The 25,035-nt window shown below is 35.7% G+C and overlaps 1 protein-coding gene and 1 non-coding gene across 4 annotated transcripts in view; both read left to right on the top strand.

Annotated features, from left to right (window-relative positions):
• The first annotated feature begins 3,972 nt into the window (after positions 1–3,972).
• On the top strand, positions 3,973–4,044 carry TRNAD-GUC (transfer RNA aspartic acid (anticodon GUC)). The gene has a single exon. It is a non-coding gene; the product is annotated as a tRNA-Asp (tRNA).
• Positions 4,045–11,254: 7,210 nt separating this feature from the next.
• The window catches only part of LOC116434076 (uncharacterized), a 65,590-nt gene continuing 51,809 nt past the window's right edge, over positions 11,255–25,035 (top strand). Inside the window, exons 1-6 of one of the 3 annotated variants that reach the window (XR_004236420.2) lie at positions 11,255–11,505; positions 11,592–11,867; positions 11,963–12,029; positions 15,460–15,747; positions 17,965–17,999; positions 18,101–18,339. Coding sequence is in view for 1 of the 3 variants with exons in the window: in XM_031992809.2 (XP_031848669.2) it covers positions 12,017–12,029 (13 nt within the window). In the remaining 2 variants the exon portion in view is untranslated. The other 2 variants (XR_004236417.2, XM_031992809.2) reach the window with 2 other exon arrangements.

Genomic DNA, 25,035 nt, shown 5'->3' with positions numbered 1-25,035 from the left:
AAGTTTGCCTATTTACATTGTACAACTATCACATAACAGTGAAATAAATAATTTAAAAAATATAAAAACCGTGCTACATTCCCTAGTAAGTTGGGAAAAACTAATTAAAAAGGACAGGATCCAGTGCAAGAGATGCCAGCGAATAGGACACGTTGCACTTAATTGCAATCTGAACTACAGATGCGTTAAATGCAATATCCCCCACAATCCAGGAGAGTGCCCGCGATCCAACGAAACTACCGATTCAAACTCCGAAGACTCCAAACCTTATTGCGTCAACTGCAAAGAATTCGGTCACCCAGCCTCGTATCGCGGATGCCCCAAACTTAAGGAAATCAAACAGAAAATCGAGGAACGTCGACAACAATTAAAATTAGAAAACGAGAAAAAAAGAAAACACTACAATAACACAGTCAAGCCGAGCATCTCATATAGCTCGATAGTTACAAACAAAAAGACTAACGCCACAACTCCAGAACAGATTAACATTACACAAACCAAACCCAACACAACACAAACATCGCAGCCATCCCTTTTAGATGAAATTAAAAAAATAATAACCGCCACAATTACATCTCAACTAGCAACGCTAACAGAGAATATTACAGCAAACGCGAATAGAATAAACTTAATAGCAGAGGCCCTCGAAATTGATATATAATAATGATGCCCAACCCGCGAGAAAACATAACCAGGCAATTAATACTAGAACATATTAATATAATCCAGATTAACGTAAATTCGATCATAACGAATGAAAGACGAGTCACTCTCCTGGATTGCTTAAAAAAGTACAAACCGGATGTAGCTTTGCTTTGCGAAACAAAACTAAATCCGGTACATAAAATAAGTTTTAAAGATTACAATTTTATTAGACGTGATAGACTAAATTCAAAACAAGCAGGAGGTACGGGAATATTAATCCGTAAAAACATCAAATTCAAACACATCCAATTAAATGGTATCAAAAACAGCACCTGCTTTGAAACAACGGCAATAGAAATTAGATTTCAAAATAACAGTAAACTTTATTTGATAGCGGGTTACGCAACTAGTAGCTGCAAAAAAGAATTCATGATGGAATTTAAAGCACTCTTTGAATCACTGGAACTGCACAAGCCAGGCAACTATTACTTGTTGGCCGGAGACCTAAATGCTAAACATCATGCATGGGGTAACACCATTAACAACGCCCGAGGAGTTTCACTAAACAAGTGGTTCCTCGAAAACCAAATTACTTATAGAACTTCTCTATACAGCACAACAGTGCCTTCATTTCCAAAAAGCGGAGCGTTTATTGACCTCTGCTTGGCAGACAACAGAATCCAATTCATCGATATACCTGCACCTAACCTCCTACACTCTTTTGAATATGATAGCGATCATAGAGCCACTAGTATGAAAATATCGATCCCATCCAACGAACACTTTATACTTGACGAAACAACTCCAAACATAAAATACAATTTCCACAAAGCCGACTGGACAAAGTATCAAACATTCCTAACTGAAACAGGCAACACTAACATACCCAATGACAGAAACCTCTCAACGGACGAAATAGACAAATACATTGACATGCTAAACACAAATATACTGAACGCAATCGACTTTGCGGTCCCACCAATTGACCACAATTTCAACTCCACGGACAAATACATAACTCCAGAAATTAAGCATCTCAGAAAACAGAAAAGTCGCCTCATAACCCGTCTCAACAGACTTACAAACCTACGTAACTATATCACAGCTTACGATCATACAATAGAAACACTAAAGAAAAACCTAAAGACCATCAGACACGAGATCAAGAAAGCTTTTCAAGAATCCGTCAGTAACCACTGGAGGAACCGCATCAATAAAATCTCCATACACAAACACAATGAACTCTTTCCTGCCATTAATAGTATATTTCGCCCTAAAGATAGTAACAACATTGAAACACTCAGAATACATACTTCTAACTCCATTCTTATCGAAAAAGCAGATCTCAATGTCAACCAGCTAACGAAAGATAATAGCTCAAATTCTACTATCATAACCAACGCCCAAGACAAATTAAACATTCTTGGCGCACACTTTGAATCCGTACACACTCAGAACCTCCACATGGGTAAACGCCAACTGACAAATATAATACAACAGAAAGTAAACGCACTGCAGACAGACATACTACAAGACAGACAAAACAACGTAACAGTATGTAAATTCTCACCCAATAACACGGCAGACCACCCAGACGAATCCTCCATTCCCCCCAATTATTTCACTAGCTCCATCAAACTAGTAAATACATTTAAAAACTTAAATAATAAAAAATCATCCAGTTTTGATGGAATCCCAAATATAGCTTTGAAATATCTCCCTAGACAATATGTTTACAATTATAGCATAATTTTCAACAACTGTCTAAATTCCTATTATTTCCCCACAACCTGGAAGACTGCCAAACTAATAACTATTAAAAAGAAAGGCAAGGATGGTAGTGATCCCAATAGCTACCGCCCAATAAGTCTCCTCCCAAACATTAGCAAGGTCTTCGAAACAACAGTAAATGATGCCATTGTTAGCTTTAGCAATTCCAGAGAAATAATCCCAGAATTTCAATTTGGTTTTCGCCACAGGCACTCCACAATACATGCGATTACAAAGTTCTCCTCAGACATTTGCTGGGCACGAAATGCAGGAGACTGCATTGGTGCAGTCCTCATAGACTTAGAAAAAGCTTTTGATACTGTTTGGTTGGATGGACTCTTCTTTAAACTATTAAAGAAAGAATTTCCTATTCATTTAATTAAAATCATTTGGAACATGTTGCATGATAAAAAATTCTTTGTAGTAAATGGACAAGTCAGTTCCAGCAGATCTTTTAGAATCGACAATGGCCTACAACAAGGCACAGTTAACTCTCCTGTCTTGTTCAACATATTTATAAGCGACCTCTTACAAATGTATAGCCTAAATAGCGACAATAACAGAATGGCAATAGCTTTTGCAGATGACTTATTAATCTATGCTAGAGATAATAAAGTATCAAAAATCCAGTCAACCCTACAAGAAACTTTCAATAAAGTTCAGGACTACCTCCATACATGGAAATTAAAACTAAACATTAATAAATGTGAAACAATCTTGTTCAGACCATATATATCAATCATATCAGATGCCAATTACGATACACGTAAACATGCTGGCAAATTTCAAATCCACGACAGGTTAAATCCAAATTCTAAAATTCCACATAAAAACATTGTTCGCTACTTAGGCATACATATAGACTTTAAACTTAATTATAATTTGCATGTTAGTTTACAAATAGAAAAAGCACAAAAAGCATTCCTATCTCATAAACGACTTTTCTATTCAAAAGACCTTGATAAGCGCGTCAAAATTCTTTGTTACAAGCTTCTTATACGACCGATCCTGACCTACGGCTGCCCCATCTGGTTCAACATCAGCGCTGGAACCATGGAACAACTGCGAGTCTTCGAGAGGAAATGCCTGAGAGCCTGCCTCAGCAGATACCGGACACCGGAGTCAAACTACACCAAACTCATCAAAAACTACAAATTATATGAAGAAGCAAACCTGATTAGAATCGACCTATTCATTTTAAAACTAATTAGAAACCATTGGGCCAACGTTCACAAAATCACAACCAATGGCCTCATTCGCTGCTCCACACTACCTAATATCTTATATTTCAAGAAAGCCATGAAAACAGGATACACCCCACCAGAGTCCTTCATTTACCTTGACAGTGAAGGCTATATCCAAAACTCAGATAACGTACCAATCATCTACCATGCACACAGAAGAACTTTCGACAAACACATCACATACAATAAGAACATTAGATTCGACGACCCTGACATGCGTTATAATTACAAACTATCCAATATAGATAAAAAAGACAAACATAGGCATAATATTAATAGATACTGGTGGCTATAACTTATGAAAAGTGAAAATTCCTCGGTAGTATAGTGGTCAGTATCCCCGCCTGTCACGCGGGAGACCGGGGTTCGATTCCCCGCCGGGGAGTAATTATTTTTAATTTTGCTTTTGTACTATTTTGGCGTTCTCTCCAACCTCGTATATTGTTCCACATACCGCACAGTGATAATTGTTCTCAAAACAATTCATTTCTCACCCCTTCCCCCCACCCAAAAACCCCAACCAGATTGTATAGTCCTAGCTGTGCCGCTGCTATACATATTTAATTATTTTTAGCGTATAAGTACCCAACTTTGTAAATATCACCTGTAGCATTAAGTGCAGTTCCCATGTATATAGCGACCAGATTGTGCGTGCTCAATGTTTGAGCCTTAGATCTCTGTAAATAATCCCGTATTTTTCTGTTATCCTTTTTTTTGTATGTTTAGGTTTATTGTACTATTTTGTAAATATTATTTATCGGCACAATAAACATACTGTTACAAAAAAAAAAAAGTGGTCAGTATCCCCGCCTGTCACGCGGGAGACCGGGGTTCGATTCCCCGCCGGGGAGGTGATCTAATTTTTATTTTATTTTTGTCTATTGTGAAATAGGATAAAACGCCAGGAAAATCTAATAAAGATAAATACTCCCTCACCCCTCCCCTATCCCCTCCCTAACGCACACCATAAAAATAGCTGTACAGTTTATCGTGCCTTCTGTACAGATGTAATATTATTCTCTAGCATAAGCTAGCTCTTAAAGTTGTAGTATACTTAAGCGTTAAGCGCGGGAGAGACACGTATGTCTACTGACTAGATTGCGAGCGCTCTATCTTAGAGCCATCGATCTCATTTCGTTATAATTGTTCTGTTTGTTATCCTTTTGTACGTTTAGGTTTATTGTACCTCCTGTATATATTGTATTTATTTGGCACAATAAACGTATGTTACAAAAAAAGTGGTCAGTATCCCCGCCTGTCACGCGGGAGACCGGGGTTCGATTCCCCGCCGGGGAGATAAATTAACTTTTGCCCGTTTTAGAAGCATATAACCTAATTTTGCATTCACCGGACCTCGTGGTTTGTTCTAATCTACAGCGATAATAGTCTCCAAAACATTCATTCTTTCTTTCCTTCTACCACTATCTTAAACCGACTGTATAGTTCACCTGTGCCACTTCTATACACATTAATCTGTTAGAATATAAGCAACCAACTTGTAAATACCACCTGTAGCATTAAGTGCAGTTCCCATGTATATAGCGACCAGATTGTGCGTGCTCAATGTTTGAGCCTTAGATCTTTGTAAATAACCCCATATTTTTCTGTTATCCTTTTTTTGTATGTTTAGGTTTATTGTACTATTTTGTAAATATTATTTATCGGCACAATAAACATACTGTTACAAAAAAAAAAAAAAAGTGGTCAGTATCCCCGCCTGTCACGCGGGAGACCGGGGTTCGATTCCCCGCCGGGGAGATAAATTAACTTTTGCCCGTTTTAGAAGCATATAACCTAATTTTGCATTCACCGGACCTCGTGGTTTGTTCTAATCTACAGCGATAATAGTCTCCAAAACATTCATTCTTTCTTTCCTTCTACCACTATCTTAAACCGACTGTATAGTTCACCTGTGCCACTTCTATACACATTAATCTGTTAGAATATAAGCAACCAACTTGTAAATACCACCTGTAGCATTAAGTGCAGTTCCCATGTATATAGCGACCAGATTGTGCGTGCTCAATGTTTGAGCCTTAGATCTTTGTAAATAACCCCATATTTTTCTGTTATCCTTTTTTTGTATGTTTAGGTTTATTGTACTATTTTGTAAATATTATTTATCGGCACAATAAACATACTGTTACAAAAAAAAAAAAGTGGTCAGTATCCCCGCCTGTCACGCGGGAGACCGGGGTTCGATTCCCCGCCGGGGAGATAAATTCAATTTTGGCCGTTTTAGAAGCATATAACCTAATTTTGCATTCACCGAGACCTCGTGATTTGTTCTACTCTACAACGATAATAGTCTCCGAAACATTCATTCTTTCTTTCCTTCTACCACTATGTTAAACCGACTGTATAGTTCACCTGTGCCACTTCTATACACATTAATCTGTTAGAATATAAGCGACCAACTTGTAAATGCCACCTGTAGCATTAAGTGCAGTTCCCATGTATATAGCGACCAGATTGTTTTTCAGTAATTGCTCACAGATTCTGAAAAGGCTTTTTTGACCTTGTACGACAGGATTTTATGGGCTGGATAATGAAATGGTGAAAACTTGGTTTGAATATTACTCTTTTAATTTGATGTTCCACAATTGGAGGTTACCGAAAGAATGTCCTAAGAAGGGCTCTGTTTAGCTAGAGGACCCCCTCTTGTCAGCGTAGCTCTCGCTCTGTTTATTGTGCTCTGAGACTCTGAGGCACGTTCCCTTAAGAAAGCACCGATTAATGAAATGCAGACGATCAGATTTCGACTTTCCCTTCACTAAGATTATCTTACAATTCCGTATCTAATTCTTTTGAGTGTTCTTTTACATGTGTCTATTATTTGACTGTGGGTAGAAATTTCCCGATCATAACAACCTCACGGATGTTGTGTCGAGAGAATAGGATGGCAACTTGTTGCCATCAAAACTGTTACAGAAGCTTGTCCTGTAAGCCCGCTAGAGACCGAATGCGACTTTGCCTCTCCTGGGTCCCCGCTGGTAACATCCTGAACAGTAATCCGTCTCGGCGGGTATTATCGGACAGGGCGGCGAAATGAGTCGCGTCTCGCGACGAACGGTCTACTCTTCTGATGATCCTACGAGTGAAGGAGAGTTTATTCCAAGCACATGCATTGTACAAGCACCGGCTGTACGACGCTCTCCTGGCTTTGGGTTCAGCTAGAGAGTAACAAAGGCCAAACACCATCTCGGCCGTCATTATACTGATATGAAGTTACTCCTCGAGGAGCAGCATGTTCAAAGGATCGACGACTTTTCCCAATCTGTATAGAAATATAGTTCTGCAAGTTAGTTAGTTAATTTATGTGATTAAATGGCTTTTTTGTTTCCGAAGATTTTTTATTTTAACTGTAATGTATTTGTTGAGTTTTTATTGTCGACTATTTGGGGACTATGGAATCTATTGCGTTTGAATTGCTTCTGTTTAGATCGTCGATATGGTTATCAATTTCGTTTGTAGATATACAATTACTCGATTTAATATTCGTACACCGTGGTATTATTGCTTTATATACTTACTTGAAACATAGTTATGGAATTTTCTGATGGGTTAAAGCACATATTCTAATTTACGGATGTACGACATTAACACTAGGTTTACGGGCATTTATTGTACACTTCATTCTATTATTCCTAAAAGAATTGATGCTCGTTTATTTAGATTGTGGAAACTGGAGATTTGATAGAAGGTAATTGGGGTACATGTCAGTGTGATCGCATCAATCAAAATCACTCACCACTTACTTTCTTTTAAATATAAGTTTGTCGACTGTTTGTAAATATGAAGTAAATGTCATAGTTCACTCATTTTCAAATAATCAATCTCATAGTGAGCTTTATCATTTCGACAACGAATTTGTAAAAGTAGGTTGTAAAAATAAAAATATGTCATTTAATATTCGATAATCTGTTGTTTAACATTGGGAAAAAGGAAAATCGTACCGAGAAATTGGGAAATTATTAAATTTAAACAAAGGTACAGTTGTAGGCATTATAGGACGGTTAAATCAAGAAGATTGAATCAATTCCGCAAAAAGTATGTCCATATACTCTCGACAATCGCAATACGCAGAAAATTATACAAAAAAACAGAGTGGTCCAAGATTAAGTGCTTCAATTTTAACTGTAGAGTTGTTTGAAGAAAGTGGAAAAAAAGTACATGTGGACATAGTTGGTAATGCCTTAAAAAACGCTGATTATAATCATAAAACAGCCTATAAAAAGCCATTTACAAGTACCACAAATCGCAAGAAGCGTTTAACATTCGTCAAAGAATTTATTTCTAAAGGATAATCATGGTGGAATACTATAATTTTCGCGGATGAAAGTCAATTTCATGTTAAAGTTATTGTAACCTTTTTAGATATACTTGTATATAACAAGTAAATATTATGTAATGTTATGTTTCCATATATTTTTCCGATCTCGGAATTCAATCTAATTTCATTAAAATATATTTTTCTATATAATAATAAAAGATAAAATAATGAATTCCATAGACCTGTAAATTAGAATACATTTCCTAACCCATCACGAACCAGAAAATTCCATAACTATATTTCAAATAAGTAAATGGAGCAATAATACCATGGTGTCCCAATATTAAATCAAATACATAACAGTCACCTATTCTTATCGTAACCAGTCAAATAACTGTCTGCAAAATAAAGGTAAACAAGTTCGATGGCAAGTTTTTCTTAGGGGAAATAGAAACAAAAGGAAAGACAAAAATTTAAAAAATTGATTATTCGGGCAATGTAGGAAATGATATAAAGTTAAATGAACGGAATAAAACGCAGAATTTTAAATCAAATTTTAAAATCGATTATTTGAACGATTCCGTCGTTGTCGTCGCTGCCGAGTTCACCTGTATGTATGTGTATATGTTGGATGCGTGTACGTACACTCCTTTTCAAAAAGAGAGACCAGGTATGCTATCTTCAATTTCTCAATGACGCATGCAAAATTTTATATCTGTGACAACTGATTTCAAACTATTATGACTTCAAGATATACGACTCATTGAAAATAAGTCACAATATCATAGAGGTTTGTATACAATAAAGAAAAACTATTCCGTACCAAGGCCGAAATGGTAGCACAGTCTGTTAATATGTTTAGAAATAGTTCAGTAGTCCGTGATCTGTGATATCAATTTTTAATTGTTTCAGACTTTAGGTTAAAAGTGCAAAAAAATTAACTGTAGAAATTGAAGAAGTATGTGAAAAACGAACTGTAGACTGAATCTCTCTTATACAGAACGATATAATCGAAAATGTGATTTTGAACTGTTGCGTAACTATAGCACCGGCGTTGTTATTTACTAATTTCACTGACTTTAGTTTCGTTACGCATCGTTTAACTTACATAACGAAATTTCTACGAAAATTAAAATTGAAGTTAAAAATTTTCCACGCTAAATAAAAAAATTTGTATCTTGGAAATGCCGCGTGGTAAATATTTAACGGAAAAGGAGAGGGGTAAAAGTTTAGCCATGAAGGAATTAGATTTTAGCATGCGCGAAATTACTCGTGGGATGGGAACGTCATATAAAGTTGTTATAAACTTTTTACGTGACGAAGATAACTATGGAAAGAATAAAACGTGTGGACCAAAGAAGGAATTGAGTCCACGTGCGGAACGAATAATTGTGAAAACGGCCAGCAATACATTACAAAGTTGTAATCAAATTAAAAGAGAACTTAATCTTGATGTTTCACGCTGGATTATACATCGAGTTTTACAAGAAAATCGTAACATCGTGAGACAAAAATTAAAGTCTACACCCAAACTTCTACCGCGCCATAAGATTGCAAGACTCGAGTACGCTTGAGTAAACATGCATCGGAATTGGCATAACGTAAGTTAATTTCGGATATTAAAATCTTCTAAACCCAGCTTATTGTAATTTCTTTTATTGACAATTAGACTGTCTTTTTGGACGAAAAGAAATTCAATCTTGATGGACCTGATGGATACAATTCACGCTGGCGAGGTCTTCGCAAGGATCCACGGTATTTCATGAAAAGAAATTTCGGTGGAGGAAGTCTTATGGTTTGGGGGGCTTTTTACACTGATGGCATGTTAGAATTAGCTTTCCCATCGAAAAAATGAATAGTGACGAGTATATTAGTATCTTAGAAAATAATTTCCTACTCTTTTTTCAAGAAAATAGTACTGTAAATTGGTCGTGTCAACAAGATAACGCGACTATACACATAAATCGAAAAGTGACGGCATGGTTTGAAGCAAACGATAATAACATTATTAAATGGCCAGCATGTTCGCCCGACCAAAATCGTATGAAAGATATCTGGGGCATAATTGTGAGGAACGTTTACGCAGAAAATCAGCAATACGGAAACGATTCAGAATTAAAAAACGCCATAATCGAAATAAGTAACAAAATCAACAGAGACATTTTTCGGAAACTTATTGATACTGTAACAAATAGAAACTTCGAGCTAATTACAAAAATGGGTGGTCTTACAAGTTATTAAAATCGTTTATGGTTGATTTTATTGATGTGGTGCTCTAGTTACACAACAGTGAAAATTCATACTTTTGATTGTATCGTTTTGTACAACAGGAAAATTTAAATAAAAATTACTTTAAAGTTTATTATTTTTCATATCCTTTAAATTTTTACAATTAATTTTTACGCACTTCCAACCTACATTTTGAAACAGGTAAAAATTTAGGCGGTACTATAGTTATACACCGAAGTGTATGTATGCGCGAGTACGGAGGGGTGTGCGCCTATATCGACAGTTGCTGAAGAAAACAGAGTTGGCGCAAAAATAGGATGCCCGCCAGTGACCGGGAAACGAAGCGGATTACACGGTGGAACACGATTTTTGTTTTGTGATAGCTACTAGGTGGTCCTTATAGAGTTCCTTACTCTAAATACGAATCCGAAAACCACGTTGGATCACGACCAGTTTTCGAAAAAACTGGGTTTTTGTAAAAACTGTCGAATTTTTCAGAAAACCAAGTGTTACGTGAAAACCAAAAACGATAGGCAGTTAAAATTTATTGTAGAAAATAGAGGAGACTTGCCCGAATATGTAGCTATAAAAATTTTGAATTTTGCATATCATTAAATGTTTGTAAATGATGATCAAAGTTTAAAAAAGGGTAGATACGCGTACTTTGTGTACACTTCTGTTACACTAAACTATTACACAAGGTACGATCTACAATGGGTGTTTACTGAAGTATTTTTAAATTAACACTAAAACTATTGAATATACTCGAATATTCGTTATAGTTCCAGTAAACTTAATTAATTTTTGAAAATATTTCAGATATCTATTACTTTCAAGGTACTAATAATCGAAAGATAATAAAATTTATACCGGCCATCAACTGTGTTCACATATTAAACATCAAATTATTTAAAACAGAACGATTGTGAAAAGCTTTCTCATAACTATTATGAAAATTTATAAAACAATTAAGTATTATACATGCATGTAAGAAGTGACCGGGGTCCAGGTCTATACAGCGCGTAGTCACGGCCCTGAATAGCTATCACCGGCGAGCGATGGACGTGTGGCGCCAAAGTTCTGTGCACGCGCTCTTCACGGACATTTTCTTAACCTGTCCGAAAGAAAAACTGTTCTCACGCTTCCCGCGGAAGGGTTCCTCTTCAGAAATGTCCACAAAATCCAATGGTGCATAGCAAATTCGGGTTATCCAACCCACTTTCCGTAGAAATGTAACAGAAGTGCACACAAAGTACGCACATTTACACGTTTTTAAACTTTGATCATCATTTATAAACATTTAATGATACGCAAAATTCAAAATTTGTATAGCTACATATTCGGGTAAGTCTCCTTTATTTACGGCACCCTATAAGAATCACCTAGTGATTATTGCAAGACACAAAAAAAAGTTCAAATTTGTTCTACAGTGTTACTGAATACTACCAGAAAATTCTCATCTGTTTTCTTTCCAAAATTCCCCGCCTTTTCTGGTGACTTTCATGTTTGTGTCACCCATTGAGAGGTGGCATGGTGGAAAGATATCGAACGAAATCGAAGGGAAGGCCAATCTCGAAGCTAGAGGGTAGAAGAAAGTTGGAAGTAGGGATGAGAAACGGGAACTAGATATACAAACATTGTTTTTTGGTTAGTCTTTCGTGTGACCACGTGAAGTTGATTTGGAAGAATTGTGTGCTTAGTTTTCAGTAAGTAAAATTGTAATTAATACTGACGCCATCTACATGTGTACTTATTAATTGCTTTCTTTTACTAACATTTCTATCATTTATTTAAATTACAGAATAGATCTTACTACGAAAGAAAATCCGTTACATTCAAGCTTACTACTGACAAGATGGTCTGTAGCGGTAAGTACGTAGTTTACTGCCCATAAATATGATGACAATGAATACATTAATAATAGGTAGGAATGTGAGTCCTTTTATTTTATGTTCTTGTATTTCATTAATAAATTTATCTTTCTTATATGTATCTATAGAAAGTGTATTGTAATCTCTTTTACCTTTTCGTTATTAAAAACTTAATTTTCTTTTTATTTCCTTTATATTAAAGATTTTTTGTTATTATTTTATCAGTTTGTTTTAACAAATAAACGTCCTTTTGTACAATATTATATGTATATGATGATATTTTTTTCATGGACATTGAATTTTTATACAATATACAGTGACTGAAAGTAAAACTCTGACACTTGTATATTTTTGGTTTATGAAGCTATAAGTAATATAGGGAACAAATTAATATGAATGATTTAAAGTCATAGACATGGATTTATATATCCATAATTGTAGCTTAATAAAGGTTACTCAATTGTTGATGTTAATTCGTTGTCTACACTATTTATTGTTTCATAAACCAAAAAATATTGAAGTGTCCGAGTTTTACTTTAAGCCACTGTATACATATTTGCTTTTGCGAGTATAATTTATTAAAATTGTTGTATGAGGTTTCCCTTGAAATTTTAGATCTACAAATACATGTAACACTTATTGTATATTTAATTTTAATAATTATGCATATAAACTAACTGAATATATAGATTTTTCTATAGTTTGCCATTATTTTATAAAATACTATGAAACTTCTCCTATTTATATTTCTTCAACTTTAGTCTTCAAATTAGTGTAAAAATTCATTATAACTTTATGTTGTTTTATTGTTTAAAGGAAAAAGTATATAATTTAAAATTATTATATGTACATTTACGCAGTATGTGTGTTAGCTGATTTTATTAGATGCCTTACAATGTTTATAAGATTTATATTTGAAATTTGAAATTAAAAATTTTACCATGTAAGTTGTATTATTTATGGTGGGAATGTTACATTTAGTTCTTTGTAATTCTGATTCTATTTTATATTATTTCAATATATTTATTCTCTTGTCTTTGATGTTCTAAATTCATTTAATAAACTTAATATAGATTTAATAGAAATAAGTGTAGTGTCTGCTTTTAACATTACAGCTTCCAGACAGGTCAAAATCATCCATTCCTGATTTCTTCTTTTATAATTCCTGATACAGTACAGATACTTATTTAAGAAAATGTTAAAGAAACTGATCCAATAATACCTAAACTGAAATGTAAGTAGATTGAAATCTTGATAAATGCTCATTTATAGTTTCTATAAAGAAATTTTAAAAAGTCAGTTTAAGTGCTCGATAGTTCTAATGTTAATATAAATAGGTTTAGTATGCTTTTACAATAATTGTAATATCTGTAATTTTATGAAAATTCATAATTGCAGTAGAGTAACTAATTGAGTTATACGTTGCAGATTTTACTTTTATCACGACTTATAAATAATAAGGTATAATATGAATTATGTTTGTAATGTGATCAATAGAATTTCATTGTATTCATTTTTGAGGAACATTATAGAAATTCTTATACTGCCATTTTTTTTTGTAAATACATACTTCAAATAGTCTCGTATATTTAGTCGAGTCAATGTTGTAATATATAGAAAATCTTCAAGTTTTTGTATGTCCATATTTTCTTCAACTTTTTGTGTTACATATTGCAGGAGTATTTATGAACCCGGTGGGAGGGTAAAATTACAATTATCATTCTTATAATATAAATATAATTTTTTTAAATATATATTTTACAGGAGTACAATATTATTGAAAATTTGAAGTATATAATTAGTAATAAGGTAATCTTTTCTTTTTGTACATATCTATTAATAATATTGGCATTAACACTAGAATAACCGAGCTTTTAATATGATTAGTATCTACTTCTTATAAAAATTGTAACAATAGGTTTTTTCAATTAGTGCACATATTCATTATAGTATTCAAGTGAAATTATTTCTTTTTCAAATCATTTTGGATATTTAACACTTTCAAGATATTAACAATTACGAAATAAGAAAACTCTGAAACCCACTATTCTGATAAATCTGGTAGTTCCAACATTAAAAATAAATGTTTAATATGTTTTTAGTTTTCTTCAAACTCACACATGTCTATTTTATTTAAATATATAAATTTCAATCCAGTTGGAAAACAATATATTTTTCCAAATTTCGAAATTTGTTGTAATTAATTTCTTTGACGATTTTTTCCATATTTTTTGACCGAGTTTGTTAACATATCCTTATCTTCGGACTACACACAGAACCTATCCATTATTCATCAGTATTCTTTGAACAGTTTTCAAATTTATTTCTTCACTACAATCATTTTTTACAATAGTAGCTATTAACGACGAATTTGATTTCAGATATGTTTTTAATATATTCAAGACTTTCCATATTTTTCAAATTATTAATTTCATACTACTTTTCTTTGCGTAAGTTTTAAATAATTTCGTAACACCTAGGACAATAAATCAACTTATTTTCATTATTTTTACAATTTCATTGTATGACTTATCTTCCATCAATTTTATTATATAGCCGAATAAGGGTGGTAAAAGTGCCCCCGAAACCAAATGAATTGGTACGTATATCCTCCACCCCTCCTGTTTATTAGATTATGAATTTGGATTTGTTTAAATGTACACGCACAGTTCATATAAACGAACAAAGACTTTATTCAACGCAAAAGTCCTTACTCCGCAAAAGTTGGAACACAAGTGGGCGAGGTCTTCAAAAAGAGGGTTGATCAAAAGGATGCCTAGTAATCCACGCAAACGAAAACACATAAAAGAGAAAAACACTAGATGATCTACGATCGATAATTTTTGCTCTTGAGGCGGTTTACATCGACACGGCCCCTCGTTTAAAATTTGATTTAAAAAGTATTTATTTTTCTTTCATATGAATACGACGCATTCTCTTTAGTGATTTCGGAGACAATTACATGTGGTACAACATTTGTTGCAAGGATTAGGGAAACCCTAATCTGACTATCTCACAGCGTTTATCATATTCAAGTCAATCATAAGTTGTAGCATTACTTCGCGCATCCCGACAAATTTCACGGCCGGCAATGGCTTCGCCATTGCATCTGCAATTTGATGACCTGTGGGAATATATTTCAATTTGATTATATTTATCTTTATCTGTTCTCTAGAGAAATGTTACTCAATATCTCTGTTTTGTACGCTTATGATTTGTGGGATTATTAACAATACTAATGCAACTGTTATTGGGTAATTATTTAGTTTGTAGTGTTCCCCATCGATTTTGATGATTTTTGGATGTGTTGTCGGGAACGTAATTCTAAGCAACTTTTTCCTATGTCGTTATTTTTTGGATTGTGAGATAATCGCAAAAAAATTTTGCCTATACATACACAGCTAACACACAACTCTCTTCGCTGTAGTAATGTACGCTGCCGACCGTCAACTGGCCGATGAAGACGCTCAAAACGTGGACACTGGCTGGAAATTTGGTTTTGCTCACAACAGGGACATCCTCGGGATTGTGGGAAAACCAACCGTCGTTCCTCCGGTTCAGTTTGGCATCCACAGTGAAAATTTTCTCTTCGGAAAAAAACCTAATGTGGCCAGCAGCTTCGTGTTTTAATGAATACAGAAGCAAATTACAACGGGCAAGTCTTTTAAGCTTAGCGGCCACGGAGAGCATCTGACGGACTTTGAGAACGTAGGAGGTATATCTAAGATCCTCTTGAGCGATTCGACGGACGATCGTTTCACTCACCCTCAAGGCGGAGGCCAATTTCCGAAGCGAGGTCCCCGGATCTTCCAAAATCATGTCTTGGACCCATTGAATGATTTCTGCGGTCCTTGTTGATTTTTCCCTAATCTGCACTTTTCTCGCCGGAGAAAGAGAATCCTTCTCGAATCCATCTAAGGCTGTGTACCTTTTCGCAACGTCGTATACCGTCGATCTTGGGTATCCAAAGAATTTTATAATTTCTACCGGTGTTCTCCCGGTGCAAAGGCTTTCTATAACTGCTGCTCTTCTATTGTATTCCACGCTTGGATTATAGAAGTCTTATTGACATATTTAACACGTTCAACCCAGCGTGGACCACCGGTGGTCCACGAGCATTACTGTCATCTGGCGGCGTGAACCACCGGTGGTCCACATATGTTTCTAATTTTATTTAAAAAACCATACTTTAAATTAGATACCTGGAAAAGAACTAGACGGGAGAAAATAAAAAAAATATTTTTACAGTTGTTTTCAATATGAAAAAAACAATTCGCCAAAAAAAATAGTCAAAATAAGCAATAATTATAATTAAAATATAATTTATTTATGAACTTCTGCAAAACATGGAGTACAAAGCGTTGGTTTGTTTTTACAGGCTGGACAATAAGTATTGACTCTTATGGTCTTCTTGATGGTATTTATTCTTCCTTCCTTCTCCGCTATTGAAAGATAGTAGTTCTTACATCGTTTCCTTTTCGTTCTTAGAGGTCCGTCATATTTTGTCAGAATATGACGGAATGGTTTCGGCGAAAAAGGTACATTTTCAACTTTCAAAAGAGCGTCAATTATTCTTTTACGGAAATTTAGGATACAAACATTTTTACGGGTACCAAATTTGGTATATAGGCACCATGCATTTACTAACATAGTACCACAGATCACTTCTAATATTATCTTCCTATACCATTTAATGGTTTTTCTTAGTGAACTATAGTAAGCTGATATTTGGTCAGAAAGATCAACTCCTTTTTTGGCTTTATTGTAGCTTAGAATGCAATCTGGATTTTGCACAGATTTGTGTCCTCTGGTTGTGACTTCCATAAGGCAGCACTTGTGGTATTTACATATTGTTAACATCAATACTGCCCTCTTATCTGTCCATTTCATAAATTTTATCCCTTCTTTCTGTACACCAATTATATCGCCCCTTTTTTGTTTTACTCTTGCTTCTACCAGCAATAATGATCTATTTGCTCGAAGAGTCCCACATAAAAATGTTTTTTTTTTTTCAAAAGCTCCTTAGCTAAGGGTACACTAGTGTAATAATTGTCAGCGTTCAAAATTCTTCCTTCATGTAAAAGATCATCCATGAGTTCCATGACGACACTATGCGGATGTGATTGTTTTATTGTGCTTGAACTTTTCCAGAATAAATTGTTATCTTATAGGTATATCCTTCTATAAGACACAGCTTATAAATTTTTACGCCATGTTTATAACGTTTATTAGGAATATATTGCCGAAATTGTAACATATTGTAACAAATTGTATCATACTTTAATCTATTGTTAATTCTTTATCAAGCTTAACTACTTTTTGAAAGTTTCTGTTAATCTTTGCTACAAGTGTACTTATTTTGAATAATCGATTATCGGAACAGACTTGATCGCCATCGGAAAAATACCAGTATTGAAGAATATCCAAAAATCGTTCTCGTGTCATAGCACTTTTTATACGTTCATTACTGAACATGGGATCCGTTGACCAATATAACCGGATTTCTGATAGCTTAACAATATCCATTATCAACAAAATGCCTATAAATATATACATTTCATCTCAAGTTGTTGGTTTCCATTGCTGTATGTGTTTTCTAACAGAAACTGATGAGTGTGCTTGTGTCATACATTTTTCATAATACTTGTTGGTTTCTAAAATTATAAAGGCAATAATATCATCAGTAAGAAATAAATTATAAATTGAAAAGAGATCGTCATAATCTATTTCTAACAACACTTTGTTCTTTTTTGTATTCTTCAAAAGGAGCATAATCTGTTATAAGAGGACTCCAATCTTGCTAATCAGACATCGACTGCGGCAAAGTATTCTCATCATGTTCCTTTCTATTTAGCAATTCTGCGTCCAACAACCCACCCTCCAAGTCCGATGAATATAAGGTTTTAGGAATTTTTCTTTTTGAATTTTTCAGGAACTCAACATCGTCTAACGCCATAATCTTAAAGGGTAAATAATAAATTTTTGAAAATTAGAAACCATAAAATAATTTACCAAAAATAAGTATGGGTATTTTATTTATATAGATATTTCAAAATTTGTGAATAAAGTTTTATAAGTATTGTGGCTGTCTGCGCGGCCAACTACGAGCGTGGCGCAGCAGCGCGGACCATGACGAAAATCGACCGTTCCTCGATCGTCAATTGTCTCCAGCGTAGAACCCAAAAAACGCATAAAAGGACGGGTCCACGCTGGACGACTCAGTGTAAATCTAAACGTAGCGCAACTCACAAATAAAACATTTTTCTATGTACTACTTCTTTGCTGCATTTTTACCTTCACCACAGTATTTTTAAGAACTCATACAACTACTCAGACTTTGATGATTGTTACTGATAACGTGAAAAGTAATGAAGTAAACAAGCGCTGCTAGATGAATAAACAACTTATCATTTTGTGTACGCCGAACATAGAGACTTCGAAAAAATGCGTCAAGTTGAACGTGTTAACTAACTTCAACGCCAATTAGCAACTACCTATGAATTCTGATATGATTGGAACTTGAAATTCAATTCTGTCCGGATTCTAACGGCGCATCCCCCAATGCTCAAACTAGATTATCACAATATGGCCATATAGCCTAAGTTATTATTAAAATATAGGAGCTGTAGCGTGGTCAGAGATTTGTTAATAAAAAACAATTTATTTCTGCTAACTTTACAAAATATGAGCCCGTGTTTCACGAGCAGAGCGAGGTTCGGCACGCAAACAGAATAATCACGTCGCAAAAAGGATTCAAATCTGATGGGACTCAGAAAGTGTCGTGCACCGTGGGCGACGTCTTTTTTCTTGTAAAAAGTCAAAGGACAAGTCGAGGTGCCGGTATGCACGTCTTCCTCGACTATAATGGTTTAGGAAGGCCTGGTCTAAGAAAGTGCCGATCAGCTCGTGGTGTCGTCTTCTCTCTCAGCAAGGCTGGGAAATTCTCCGCTTTTCTGGGTAAATACCCCGCTATTTATACAAAAACTCGAAGCTAGGTCCGCCCAATCAGCGAAGCCCAACTCCGAGTACGAGGGTTTTATGGCATGGCCTGCGCCTCGCTTCGCACGTCGGTCGCGCCTATTTCGGTGTCATTTTCCTACTCGCTACAGAGCTGATAAGAAGGCTCTATTAGTTCTCGCCCATAGGCTCCAACTAAAAATTCTTTAATCTTGTCTGATTCTTCAACGATCTATCCAACGATGAACGTCCTACCCTTATAACCACTCCCTAGAAGTCGTCACTCAGACCTATTTTCTTGTGAGCTTGGTTTTTAACACTAAACCTACCGACACTTTTTGTATATCTATTCCTACCGTGCTCGGTCAAATTGACCGGTGATTAAAAAAGTTATCAATTTTATTATTCAACGCAAATAATGGTTAATTTATTACTGAATGTATATATAATGAACTTTCATAAAATTTCGTCCAAATTAATTTTTATATAATTTCAATTATAAACTGAACCCTTTGCACTCCGCTGTCGTCTCTCAGGGGACATTAAAGTTTATTAGTGATTACGGGGAATTAAGTTATTTCAGCGCAACTTTTTGAGACGTGCATGTTTCTCTGAAGTTTTCTCTTAAAATGGCACAAGAAATCAAATCAAAATATAGTAAAATTACTGAGATATATAAAAAAAATATCAGCGGGTTTTGTGTCAGAAGAGAACGCGAGAAGCGTGCTCACGACGGTTCGAGCACTTCTCGGCGCCACTTGAAAAGGGCGATAAGAAGAGTTCGTAGAAGAAAGGTTGATAAAACTGGAGGAAAAGATTTTCAAAGCAGAGCTCAATCTGGTTTGAAGCGTCGAGCGGTATAGATAGATCTAACGAGTGAGAAAATCGGAAAAGTGATTCTTCTCTTTGTAAATATGTTTTTTTGGTAAATATCATTTTGTGAGTTAGTAATAACAATTAGAAGTTTTCAACCCATGTATTTATTCATTTTTTTTTTATTAGAACAATGGCAAAATGTTCAAACACGAATGAATTTCATGACATAAGTAGTACTGAAGATGAGCTCCAGATAGACGTTTATACACATATGTTAGAAAGTCTAAATGTAGAAGAAAACGATAGCAGTGATAGTGATATCGTTTAACCAACAAGGCGACGAAGAGATCGCATAGATAGCGATAGCGATGATAGTGATACGGAAGAACGGTTTATCACACTGTACAAAATTATAAAAAATAAAATATTTATTTTTTTGCAAATATACATTCCTTGATGTCAACCAATTCATATAAGTCCAATATCATTATAATACGTTACTTGGTTCCAAAACTGCACTAAATAATGCGTGGGTCCGTAAAGGCGCGCTGAGTAGCTGGTAGCCAACGTCCAGAATGGTTCGGAGTGCAAAGGGTTAAAAAACCAAAACTTCATTTTTCCCATATAACATATTTCTGATAGACTAGTTTTCAATCTATCTAATTAATAAACCAAACTTAACATTGTGCACATCTAAAATTATTTATGAAAAAAAATAAAATTAAACTTTTGTATATATCTATATATCATATTCGGTTTCACTGCATCTTTTACAAATTATTTTATTCTCAAATGTACATTTGCCGCACACATATTTTTCGCATTTCGAACAGATTTTCGTAGTTTTGTAACCTTTACAATATTTTACTTAACAAGTTTTTCGTACGTAAGAATCAGAACTTGTGGATGGTTTTAGTATAAGTTTTTCTTCCTGTGATTTTTGATACGCAGCGCCGAGTTCTGTAGCTAATTGAAATAAAAATTCCTGCCTCGAAATATTTTCACCCGTTGTTTCTTTATACAGTACCCAGGCATTTATTCCTGTTAGGTCCAAAATGTTGAAAAATACTTGAAGGGGCCACCTACAACTTTTCGACTTCACACTGTATTTCCTCGCCATCTAATCCGCCACGTCTACACCAAATTTTGTATTATTATAAAATCTAATAGTTTCCAGTATACATTTGTTACTTTTTTCGATTTCTATTGATTTATGCATGGAATTTAGCACAATCATTTTTTTGTTGGTTTACTTTTATACACTGTAAGAGAAATATGATTTGATTTATACAATTTGCTTGAAAACCGTGTCATTTTATTTTTTCATTTTTAGGCTAACTTTGGCAATTCTCGTTTATTTCCATGGGTTGTCCCAACAATTGTAGTCTTTTTTGCAAGTAGCTTTGTGGCCAATGATACACTCGTGAAAAAATTACCTGTTGTTACGTTCCTTCTGCATCCTGTGAATGGTTCCAACAGCTTTAGAACAACAAACTCTCCAAGTGGAATTGAACATTCTCTTCTTTCGTCCTTTCCCAAATAGGGAAACCCATTTATTATAATACGCTAACCAGAATTTTATGCCAAATTTGTCTGGTTTGTTCGGCATATACTGTGTAAATCTACACCTAGTCTTCGACGGAAACAACTGCTCATCAACAGTAATCTACGCACCAGGTTTATAACATTTTTGTGAATTCTCAATAAATCGGTCTCATATTGTAGTAGATATCATAGCAAATTTATTGGTTTGTAAACGCTGGCCTCTTTCGCTCTTCTTATCAAATCGTATGAATCTCATAATTTCAGTAAAGTCATTTCAGCTCATTGTTTTGGAAAAAAAACGGGTCCCCAATTTTTATTCCACAAATACCAGACATCCAAATTTTTTGCCTCGTATGCGCCGCGGGCATATAGCACAGCAATAAATGCATCTAGTTTTGTTGCATTTAGCTCCCACTTAGTCCCCAACACTCTAAATGCGCCTTCCTCTGTACATTTTATAATATGATTCATTATACGGTGATCCATGATAAGAGAAAATGCCGTCTTTATTTGCCCTTTCATTATATGTCGTTTAGCATATCCTGTTGGGCCTGACATATCCCTAAAAATATTTATGGACTAATGTCCTGCCAAGTTTGGGACTTCCGTCTATTTCTTTCCAAACTGTTCCATCGGACGCAGTTTCGATGTGTTATTCCTCTACATCCGTCTCACTCTCGGATCTCAATAAAAATCTCTTTCTTTTCTGCCTTGGACGCTTATTTATAATGTTCTCTTCATTATCGTTGTCTGACTCTAATTCACTTGTTGTAAATAGCTTTTTATCTGTTTCCATGTTGTTTTCAGTTACAGAAATTTCTTGTTCATCACACACTGAACACTCTTCTTCTATGTCCGTTATTTTTTCTAATAACTTCATAATTTTGGAACGCCTTGATATGTTTATCGTAAATATTCACCACAGAATATTACACTGTGTGCAGAATATAAAATTCACGTCAAATTTTTGCCGCTTTACTCTTTCTTTTTTCAAATAAGCACTTATAATAATATTAAACTAATTAGAACTGTGATGCTTTCTTCTTCAGTTTATACTCTCTACTGTTTATTATTAGTTTGTACTGATTATATACAGCACCCCCCTGAGCCTCGACCGAAATTACTGGTCGATTAACAGAGTAAATAAAATATTTTATCGACCGGTCAAATTAACCGACCGCGGTAGGTAGGACACACTGTAAATATTCCTTAGAAAAAAAACTAGAAGTAAATACTGAAGAATATATTATATGCATATTTTAAGAAAAGTAGTTTGATAGCGATATGATAACGTTTAAATATGTGTAAATTGTACAAAAGTTTGAAAACGGTCAATTTGACCAATACTGGTAGGTTTAGTGTTAAACTAAAACTATATTATTATTTTTACATACTAACAAAAGGAAACGAAATTGAAATAAAATGAAATGAAATAATAGTAATAAATTAAATTGAACTGAAGAATTTTTATACGTGAAGATAGAGTCTGTGCCCTAATTCGTGAGTTTAATAAACTAATGACAAAACTCGTCTCTAATCACTCCACGGACCCACCCGACACACGGGGGGAGGGATGGTGAGAGGGATTGTTGGTTGTCAAGGTGGATTTCGAGTATGCTTTGTTAATTGTGTTTTACAGTTTTACAATTTCTGAGTTTATTTCTTGTTTGGAATTGAGTCTGGGGTTTAGTGTGTGTTTGTTGCAGATTTGTCTGAATTTATTCCAGTTAGTATAATAACTTCACCCATAAAATGGGGAGCTAAACGATGGCCCACGCGCTGCATTAAGTTGGAAAATGCGTGAAGATCGGCACAGAGGTTGACCTCTGTGTAGTGGGCGGGGTACACCTGATCAGCGTTAATAATCAGTGCTTCGGCGTCGAAAAACACGCCTGGGACGCAACAGTGGCCACGAAAGACTTGGCGATCCTCGATGGGCGTTTGAGGATTAGAAAAACGCTCAAGAACAGCCCTGATATTGTAGGGTGTTAGAAACTGAGCGGCCACCTCAGGATCGGGAAGTTCGTCTAGCATGGGATAGACGCTGTGCCACACTTCGTCGTCAACATCGACTTTACCGATGCATCCCAGTAAAGCGGCGAGAGCGGAAGGCATTTGCCTTCTAACAGCCAAAGCCTCGCGGTACTCTTCGGATATTTCGAAACGTGCACCGTATTCATACGAGAGAATCTCGCGTTGAGACTGCTGCGCTAAGTACATCTTGTAGTGTACGAGCCATAACGTCACGCGGTAAAATTGATGGATGGTACAAATCATCTCAATTTGCGATAGTTGCCAGGTGGTGATCATCTTACTATATGTTATGGAAGCAACAACACCCGCTCCTCTAGTGGCAACCGTTAATGGCCTAGCGCAAGCCTGGCGAGACAGCTGTAAGTTTCGAAACTGTTCTTCTAACACCTCGTGGGCGTCAGCAAACGTTCCGAGACGCTTCTTCGCCGCATCGTGCGCGTCTTTGGTGATCTTGGCACCGATGCGTTTTCGAAAGGCCTCCTCGGAGGCTTTCTTCGACGCCTTTCCAGGACGTTTCCTTGGGACAGGTCTTCTGCTGGGTTCACCAGCGGAAGCCTCTTCAGGAATAGAATCATTTACCTTTGAAGACATACTTCGAAAGAAATGGGTTCCGTACTACCGCACGAAATTCGGGTTGAGATGGGGTATGGAATTCTGGGTTTTTTAGTGTTTATGGTTAGTATGACGAGGAGGTGGTTGGAGGAGAGGTCGTCTATTGTGGTGCATAATAATTGGTATGGGAGATTTGTTACAAATAGATCAATGACGGAGGGTCTTTTACCTGGTGGTTTGTGAGTCGGGGTTTGGGGTGAAACTAGATTTAGGTTTGAGGTGTCGAGGAACTTTTTGAGTTCCCTACCGTTTTGGTTTTGGTTGGGATTTCTCCACCCGGTGTGTTTTGCGTTGAGATCGCCTCCTAGGAGGAGAAGTTCGTTTCTGTTGGTTTGGTGCGTTACGGCTGTGATGCTGGATTGTGTCAGTTTTTGTTTTGGGTGGTAGTATGCAGCTCCTATTCTTATTTTGGGGTGGGATTTGGTACGGATGAAGATGGTTTCGACATTGTTGGTTGCTGGTTGTGTAATATTTTCGTGGGGCATATCTTTGTGTGTGAGTATCGTCACTCCTCCCCCTGCGGAGTTTCTGTCTTTTCTATAGGATGAGTAGTTTTTAATTTTGAGGTGGTCTCCTGGTTTTAGCCAGGTTTCTGAGATAAGGACGATGTCTATTGTGTTTTGGTGGAGGAAGTGTTGGAGTTCGGTGGCTTTGTTGTTTATGCTAGTTGCATTCCAGAGTAGTATGCGGGTGGGGAAGTTAATTTTGGTTATCCAGGATCTTTACGATTTTTATTGCGGCTTGAACTTTGTCAATGCTGTTTTTGCAAGGGGTAAAGTGGGTATTAATGAGCTCAAGAATGTAAAAGAGTTGGTTGAGATCTGCGAGGAGTGTATCGGTTAGATTAGAGATCAAGGGTATATGGGGGGAGTTGGGGGTGTGGTAGGTGTTGTTTTGTGGTGGGTTTGGGGTTGATTTTGTGGCTTGGGCATATGATTTTGGGGAAGTTACGCGTGAGTTGGGGAATTCTGTGAGGGCATTTGTTTGAGGTGACTGGCTGGTGAGTGCTCTTGGTTAGGGAATTCATGGGGAGTGGGGA

Source organism: Nomia melanderi, chromosome 2 (assembly GCF_051020985.1).
Source record: "Nomia melanderi isolate GNS246 chromosome 2, iyNomMela1, whole genome shotgun sequence".
In the NCBI taxonomy this organism is placed as follows: Eukaryota; Metazoa; Arthropoda; class Insecta; order Hymenoptera; family Halictidae; genus Nomia; species Nomia melanderi.
This window is presented reverse-complemented; position numbering and strand designations above follow the sequence as displayed.